Source organism: Siniperca chuatsi, linkage group LG6, assembly GCF_020085105.1.
Source record: "Siniperca chuatsi isolate FFG_IHB_CAS linkage group LG6, ASM2008510v1, whole genome shotgun sequence".
NCBI classification, from domain to species: domain Eukaryota; kingdom Metazoa; phylum Chordata; class Actinopteri; order Centrarchiformes; family Sinipercidae; genus Siniperca; species Siniperca chuatsi.
In genome coordinates, this window is record NC_058047.1 from 5,875,058 (window position 1) to 5,884,233 (window position 9,176).

A 9,176-nucleotide genomic window follows, 5' to 3' on the forward strand; every position below is an offset into this window, starting at 1 on the left:
ACTTTGTGCAAAAGGAAAAAGGAGCGAAAAAAATCTTTATCAAATCCCCATTCTGAGGCTTTCAATAAGGCAGGCCATTACCTCACTGGCGCTTTTGTTCTGCCTATACAAGAGAGAACAAAATGGTTATTCAGGAGGACGCTTTAGATTTTTATTGTGGGCTCGCTATTCACAAAGAGCACCGTTATTGTATTAAAAAGAACCATCTGTGGCAGAAACAATGGCTTCAAATTATCTGTGAATACCCAGTGAACAAAATATAAAGCTTTTTCCTGCTCATTATGTGGGCTAAGCTAGGGGGTGGAAGATAGGAGAGGAGAGGCATAGACTTTGCTATAACTGACTTTTGTTGTTCTTGCTTGCATTCTTCTCCTTTTTAAATCGGCCCCTTTTCACATTGTGTGTCGCCATAAACGGCTTTTCTTGTTGCAGGGCTCGCGGAAAGAAGACAGCGGAGCTCCAGACAGACAGCGGGGCTCCACGAGGCTGCACGCCGGTCAAAGCGCGCCGGCTGCTGGATCGAAACCGCGCGGACTACCGGGGAGGGGGGGGGGGACATGCGGAGGTTGCCGTATAGACGTTTCTCGGGCGGCGTCGGGAGCTCTGTCCCGGACAAGTTGAGGCTCCCTCACCGGGGGAAGCGAGAGGAAGATATGGAGGAGGCTGAGCGAAATAGCATCTTGTTTTATTTCTGCCAATCAAGACGAGAGGAAGACAACTCCCAAACTGGCAGTAAGTTGGAGTGCGGTGGAGAGGAGAAGCCCTGTGTGTGTTTGTGTGTGTGTCAGTGTGTATGTTAGTGTGTGTTTGAGTTGGTGTGTATGTAAAACATGCAGTGTTGTGGAATGACACCGCATGGCATCCTGAGCTTGACTGACTGCCTGAGCTGTTGTTGGCCGGTTTGGTTTTCTACTCAACATACACAGAGATCATTTGTGCAGACAGAATATAGCCCATGTGGTCATCGGATGTGACATTTGTTAAATTGATTCAATTTAATTTAATTTATTTATTTTCCTCTTTGAGTAGCCCATTTATTTTCAACAGTGTTAAATAATATAAGGTTTGAATGTCAAATCAAACAGAACGCTGGGTTATTTTTTACTCACATTGATGCGCTTTCAATAGACTGTGAGAGAAATGTATTTTATTTTACTCTACCGACTACCATGTTTTCTCACTTTATATTTTAATTCATTATAGCCTAATATGTTGAACGACATCTTGTCAATTTTACAACCTAATAGACGTTTATGCTTTATGCTATAATCTGATTCGTTTCAGTTTATCGTGTCACTAACCCAAATAAACATGTGGCCAAATCTATTTCGGAAAGAATTCTTTTTATTTATTTATTTGTAGTAACATTATAACAAACCATAACTTGAGTATCTGCCTAAAGACTCACCGGTCTTAATAAAATGATCCTCAGAAATTGAGGACAATTTTATTCCTCCATTTAGGCTGTCTGAAAAATAGCCTGTTTTCCACAATTATTTCCAAGCAGGACTTATTAATGATAATGATATTCCCGGCTGCGTCTCCAGCCGCTGGTACGGCCCCTAGTGGCAAGAAAAGACACGTTTATTTCCGTTTCACCTGAAATCTGTCTCTCTCATTGGCCTATGTAAATGATCATTTTCTTTCCCTTTAAAATAATTTGTTATTTTATAGATTTTGGCATGTGTATATTTACATTTTATTTGGATGAACTGACATGCACCAATATCACCTCAGAAACTGTTTTTTTGGTTAATGTTACTTTTATTAGAGTTCAAACAGGACATCCTTCCTGCGCGCCTGTTGTTAGATTCATTTTTCAGTTATATTGTTGCTCTTTTTGGCGCTTATTTTTGCAGTGCTCCTGTCACTTAAATTTGTGCAACCACAAAACAGTATTTTGATATCTCAGCGTGCTGCTCGCTGTATTTGCTGCATCCATCCCAACCTGGTGTAGCAGGGGGCTTACAAGTGGTCCGAGGGAGCCGCCCCGCCAGTTTCTCCTGGTTTTTGTCAAACAACGGCTTTAATTCAGGATGATTGTGGATGCAGGGCCATTCCCGGCTGGATGGGGCCTGCTTTCAGAGAGCTGCAGGGCCCCGCTGTTCCTTTATTATCATAAGCAGATTAGAGGTAGCGGGGAACACACTCAGATGCAGATAGCAGCCGAGCGGCCCATTTCAACCTTGCATTATAATGGACCGAGCTGCATGTGTCGCCTCTCGCAGCCTATTAAGCACAAGATGAATCTTATGTAAGGTTGCCGGGGCCGGCATAATGAGAGCACGGGGGCTCCGCTCCTCCATTTATTATCATCAAATGACTAAAACAAAATAATAAGGCTTGATCTATTCTATTTCAATTATGATTTAATCTAGAGACACGCGTTTAAATTAAATTATTTCAGGTGTATGTACTTGATCTATCTTTAATTCTTGGGATTGTCTGGCTTGCAGATCCAGACAGGCAGATGTGTGGCTCGGGTGCTTTTCAGTTCTTTTAGGCCTGCTGGTGTTGGATAATAAATATATTTTAAAGATATATATATATATATATATATATATATATATATATATATATATATATATATATAGTATTTCCTATAGCTTTAACCGAACTTCAGCCATCATCTGTTTCCTTCTCCTGTACTTTAAGAAAAACCCGACTGGGATTTTGGAGTTGCTTGTAGTTCTCCCTCTCTCCAGTAGGCGGCGCTGGCGTCACGCAGCAGGACGCCTTGTCCTTTAGATGGAGATTCAGGAAAAAAGCAAAACAAGTGGCACCAACACGTCCAACCTCAGAAAACTTTTTTTTTTTTTTTTTTTTTTTTGACATTAAAACCATATGAGTGAATAATTTAGCTTTAAATAGGATGATGTTGGTTTCATCTCATAATAATCGCAGTCTGGTCGGTTTGATCCAGAATAAAGTGAAGCAGGTGGAGGCCGCTTTTCATTCACACTAATTGGCTGACACGCTTGTTCAGGCTTATATGAATGAGCTGTGCCTTTTGTGCAAACACACTTTATCTTAAAATATTCCTCACCTTTATTTCTCCTCCCCTCGTGTCCCCAGTAGGCCGTAGGCTATCCCTCCCTCCACTACAAAGCCCTAACAACAACAGAAGCACTGTGACAGTGGACGTGGAGTGGAGTTGGGTCTTTGTCCGGACAGATGTAGCGACAACATCCCAAACAAAAACCGCTTATTTGTGCTGAGATGAGCCCGTCTGCCTTCTGTGTGTTGGCATTCAACTTCACTAAACAAAAGGACTGGGGGAAACATCTTGGATTACCTTTCCTCTTTTCAACGCTAAAAACCAGCCGTGGCTTCCCCCCTCACACACACATTCATACACACGCTACCGCTATTCAATGCTTTGAGTTAACTAACAAAGTTTATTTAAGTGTTGTTATGTTATTGGAGCCGTAAGTGGGGGAATTAGTGACTTTTTGATTTTGAACAACAGCGATGTCACGGGCCGGGACTTAATGTCAGGACAATGCTGCTCCCACCTTCAAGATAAGATGATACCGACACAATTAATGTCAACATTTGATGGATTTATTTACCACTTTTTATTGATTTTATTTTCATTTTATTATATGCGACCCTTTGTACTTTGGATTTGCTGTTAGAATTTAGTCTACACGTTTAAATAAAAAAATAAACCACAACATAAAAGAATTTCCTTATTTATTATACATTTTAGACATATTTTCTATGTAGGCTAGGACTTTTTTGTCCTGTTTTACTAAGTTTGCAAGACGACACTTTGTAATTTCCCTACAGCCCGCAAGCTTTTGCAACTCCCCTTTCCTCTGTATAATGCTGTAAAATGTTCATAAAGTGCCACTATATATATATAAATATTGCAAGAGAAATATCTCCATAAGCATAGAAATAGTAAATATGTACTTTGGATTGGCTCATATGGGCAGCCTGAGTGTGCGTTTGTGTGTGTGTCTCGGGGCAGAGCAGACCCCGCCCATTTATGCTAATTAAGGCCTCCCATTGGTGTGTCAGGGGAGCAGGCTGGCTCTGATTGGCCAGGTCGAAGCCATTTATTCACTGACAGCCCAGTCACATGAATGGTTGTCTATTAACTTGTTCAAAAACTATCTGGAGTTGTCAAGGCTCAGGCGGACAGAGGCGAAAAAGTACAGTTTGTTGATGCTTTTTCGGAGAAGCGACGGGAGAAGTTTTGTGGACACAACATAGCAGGGACCTTTTGGGAGAAGGCTCTTTGTCACACGCACTCACACACACTCTGACACACACTCACTGAGAGGGAGAGAGAGAGAGAGAGAGAAAGAGAGAGAGAGAGAGAGAGGGAGAGTGTGTGGAGACGCGGCTTGGTGCTTGTTGTTTTTGTCCAGAGAAAAGTTGCAGAGAAAAATCGACAGGTAACTTCTGGTCGCAGCTCTGCGCTCCTCACTGTCCTGCCTCTGGCTTGTGGAGTTTGTCTCTGTGTTTTTTCCTCTGCTCGGGAGCTCCAACTAAAAGCTGTTCCTGATGTATAACATGATGGAGACTGAACTGAAGCCCCCAGCTCCCCAGACCAACACGGGGGGCTCGGGCAACACCAACACGTCCGGCACCGGCGCCAACCAGAAAAACAGTCCGGAGCGTGTAAAGAGACCCATGAACGCGTTCATGGTGTGGTCCCGGGGCCAGAGGAGGAAGATGGCGCAAGAAAATCCCAAAATGCACAACTCGGAGATAAGCAAGAGACTGGGCGCAGAGTGGAAACTTCTGTCGGAAACCGAGAAGAGACCTTTCATCGACGAAGCCAAGAGGCTGCGGGCCCTGCACATGAAGGAGCATCCGGATTACAAATACCGGCCCCGGCGGAAAACCAAGACCCTCATGAAGAAGGACAAGTACACCTTGCCCGGCGGGTTGCTGGCTCCGGGAGGGAACGGGATGGGATCTGGGGTCGGTGTCGGGGTGGGGGCCGGGCTGGGCGGTGGGGTGAACCAGCGGATGGACAGCTATGCGGCGCACATGAACGGCTGGACCAACGGTGGCTACGGCATGATGCAGGACCAGCTGAGCTACCAGCACCCGGGGCTGAACGCGCACAACCCGAGCCAGATGCAGTCCATGCACCGCTACGACATGAGCGCCCTGCAGTACAACACCATGACCAGCTCCCAGAGCTACATGAACGGCTCCCCGACATACTCCATGTCCTATTCCCAGCAAACTACGCCGGGGATGACCGCCCTGGGCTCCATGGGGCCCTCCTCGGTGGTGAAGTCCGAGTCCAGCAGCTCCAGCCCGCCCGTCGTCACCTCGTCATCCCACCGGGCCGGCCCGGGCTGCCAAAGCGGAGATCTGAGGGACATGATCAGCATGTACCTGCCCGGGGCGGAGGTCAGCGAGCAGACCGCCCAGACCAGGCTACACATGTCCGGGCACTACCAGAGCACCGTGCCCGGGACGACGATCAACGGCACGCTGCCGTTAACACACATGTAAGAGACACAAAGCAGAGAGGAAAAAAAAAAAAAGAACTTTTATAAGAGAAACTGTGGACTATTAACGTTGGACTATTTTTGTACAGAAAAATTTTGGGGTGGGAAAAGTTGTATAGAAGTCTCCAGGAAAAGACACACGACTCTTTTTTTCTTTCATTTTATTATAAGGAAGTTCTAGAGGAACGGTAGGAGATCCCCTCCTCACTGGTGGATGAAGTTTGGAAGACTAGAAAGTGGGAGTCGCAATCAAATGTTTTATTATTGCAATCACCTTTTGTACAGTATTTATCAAAGAAACATTACAATCAGATGAAATTGTTTGTTAAACTGCAAGAGGTTGCATTTTTCTTTTCTTTTTTTATATAAAGCAACGGCAGTTCTGCAGAAAATATTGAAAGTGAAAATGTAAGAACTGCAATTTATATGGGAGCGATCAGTTATGCTCCTTTATTACTGCAAACATTGGAAAGAAAAGGGACATAAAACGAAGCAGGTAATGCTGTTTTTTCATTTAAGGTCAATATTACTAAACATTTTAATTTCTTTAAAAAAAAAAGATAAGACACCTTTTTTCTCTCATACAGCTTAAAATATAGGTTGTTAATTTATATTTCCGTCTCCCACTTTTCATCTGTTAGAGATATGACGCTTGTGCTCTTTATTTTCTAATTGATTTGTACAATTTCTGTATATTTACTGTGATATTTTAAGTTTTTATTTCAAAATTCATTCCCGTAGTTGTATTTTAAAAATTGTGGCCTGTACGCAGAAGCCAACCACTCCATGTATATATATACCGGAACTAATACCATCCTTATAACAGTTACAATTTCAGCTGAGTATATTTTTTTTCAATATGCAGTTTGAAATGAATAAATTTTGGAAATTTGGATACTTGAAATTGTTTGAGTTTTGATTTTATTTCTCTGTGTGTTCTATGTGTGCAGGCAGTTATCACATGTTGAGTTGTCATCTGTGGAGCTTTTCTGTCTTTCTTCTGATGTTAATTATTTACTGTAAATGTAACACTGACTTCATGAATATAACGTAGGCTATTAGATTTCAGCTAACATGAATAACATTTTTTTTGGGGGGGGGGGGTACATTGCCTCCATTGATCAAATAATTCAGCTTGTGCATCGTGGTTAACCACGTTTCTATTTTCTAGTACCTGCGGATGGCCCCATCAAGCCAAAGTTTGTTGCCTGTTTCCTAAAAAGGGGAAGATTTTTCCACCAAAATGCCCAACATCCTCAGGTATAGACTGCCATTTCTCTTCTTCTATAATCAAAAAACCTAATCAGCATTGCTGTTGAGGCCCAGGTTACATTTTAAAATAGCTATTTTCTTTTTAAATGAATTAAATACTGCATTATATATTATTTTTAGACTCAGGTTATTAGTATTTTGGGCCTGCTTTTGAATGGGACAGGATACTGAGGGAATAATAATTAGACAGCGCTGATGCCAATATCTTGTTCACAAACAGGCATAAATCAGGTTTATAACCCTCAGGATGGCAGGAGGATTTCTGTCACTGGTGGATTTTTATTTTTGAATGTTGACTGTGACAATAGCATATCTGGACAATTGTGAGTATTTACAGCAACCTAATCTTATGAGGTCAGGCCTTTTTTCATGCTGTAACAATTCCTCTTGTTGTTTGGTTTTATCTAAAAAGGTGTGTTACTTTTTGGACGCTTTCCCTGCTATTTTTCTCTCCAAATCATTGAGCTGGCTTATCAGCCCAAATGTTCAATTAGGTCTAAATTGAAGGTGAGCCCTCTTGAAAGGAGCCAGGCGAGCGGGATGCTTTTTCTCCCGCGATGTAATAGCTCCATATAGAGTGTAGCCATTTTAATGCAATGTTTAATCAAACGGGCCCTGCTGTTTCCCGTTAACCCCGGCTCTCACGGTTCAAGCTCTCCGGTGACTCCACACCCCCACCCCCACCACCCCTCCTGCCTTTTAAAAAAACACGGAACCGGTTCCAAAGTGTTCCCATGCATCTCTCTGCCAGCCAGGCTGCTTTCTCCCCACTATAATAATAATCCTTATGATGAGCTAACTGTTCCCTCTGAATTTAACTAACGGTTTTAAATCTGGGGGGAGTGTGTGTGTGTCTGTGTGTGTGTGTGTGTGTGTGTGTGCACAGCGAGGTAGATTAGGGCCGTTGTGTCTCGCAGGCTGGGTCCCGGGGGAGCGGAGCTCACATTAACCGGCAGATGAATATTTGAAGAGGCCCCTCGGTATTTATCCCCGCACACCCCCCCTCTCTCTCTCTCTCTCTCTGTGTGTGTGTCTCTCTCTCCCAGTCGGACCTTTAAGAGGTCAAGGGATCGTTGGTTGCTCCATTAATTATTGATCCGAGCAGCTGAATTGGTTGTAATAGCCGAGAACACCGGTGATAAACAGAGTGTTTTTAAAAGGTCTGACGAGTAGGCCTAGACGTATTAAAGTCTCATTTTTTCTTTCCATGAACACCGGGCCCCAGCAGGCCCGGAGGCCCCGCGAAATGATTATTTTCTCCCGGCTGAGCGCTGCACATTTGATGTGTTGGAAAAGCGTTTTTGAATGGAGGGAATACTTGATTTGACTACTTAATGGCCAACTTTTATTTTCTGGGAAGTAGCCTATCAGAAAAAGCTGTGGCTTGTAATGCCTGTAAAGAGTGCTTGTTGACACAATCAGGATACTCAGCTTAAGGCCCAGGAAGCTTTTAAAATTGAAAACAAAACCAGAGCCAAAGTATTTTACACTTGTGTTGTGTTTTATGTGATACTGATGCCCTTTCCTCAGGATGTTAGATTTTGGTTTTTATTTGACCGACTAAAACCACCACGCTTTAAATTTGTAGTCTTTATTCGTATTTCCGTGACAAAACTTGCCTTCAAAATAAAAATAAAAATCAGTCTTTACAAAATAGTTTCTTCCCATGTGAGTGAGGCCAAGCAGTCACAAACTAGGACACGATAAATGTTCACTCTGAAAACACTGATATCGCGCTATCTCGGTAGAAAAATATTAGCCCGCATTTAGCCCCTGTGCTTTCCAAAATGTGATTTAATCTCAGAGGCTCTCCTGTTCAAACATTAAGTCAAGGCGCTGCACAGCACAGCAGCGCTGCCGGTCATACAGGGAATCGAGTGTAAAATGGTCACCTCATACGTGATAATGTGTCGACGGGGACTCCACCGTCACACTTTCTACTAATCTCGGTTAAAATAAAAGTGCAGTAATGTGCAGCCTGATGTTTCTGATTGTTATATCGGCCTACAGAAAACAAACTCTGGTGCTCTTCTTAAATATTTATGTACAACGCGAACAACCGGGTGTGTTTTGTGTGATTTGGGTAGAAGCTGGGAGGTCAAGGTGTTCCCCCACATCCCCTTCACCCATCCATCAATCTACCCATCCGTCCGTTCATCCATCCATCCATCTCCCCTTCTGTTGCTCGCGTGCAGAGTCTGGCTGTCGCTGCTCGAGGATATTTGGACTGCAACAGGTGGTAAGCGCGCGCCTCTGCTTTTTTTTTTTTTTGCCCCCGCTTTTAAAAAAAAAAAAAAAAAAATCTCCCAGATGTGATCTATGATAACCTGGGGCGTGTGTGCGCGTGTGTATATCTACAGCTCGGGCTCTATAGCTTTCAAGTGGCCTTTATCGCAACACTTTATAGGTGTTACACTTTAAATT

At 43.3% G+C, this 9,176-nt stretch overlaps 1 protein-coding gene across 1 annotated transcript; it reads left to right on the plus strand.

Annotated features, from left to right (window-relative positions):
* Window positions 1-593: 593 nt before the first annotated feature.
* sox2 (SRY-box transcription factor 2) lies at window positions 594-6,384 on the plus strand. The gene is made up of 2 exons (XM_044198219.1): window positions 594-732; window positions 3,076-6,384. The coding sequence occupies exon 2, from the start codon at window positions 4,516-4,518 to the stop codon at window positions 5,482-5,484; it is 969 nt and encodes a 322-aa protein (XP_044054154.1). The 5' UTR covers window positions 594-732; window positions 3,076-4,515; the 3' UTR covers window positions 5,485-6,384.
* Window positions 6,385-9,176: the final 2,792 nt, after the last annotated feature.

Coding starts and splice junctions, on each gene's coding strand:
- sox2 (XM_044198219.1), top strand. CDS start 4,516: ATGTATAACATGATGGAGACTGAACTGAAGCCCCCAGCTCCCCAGACC.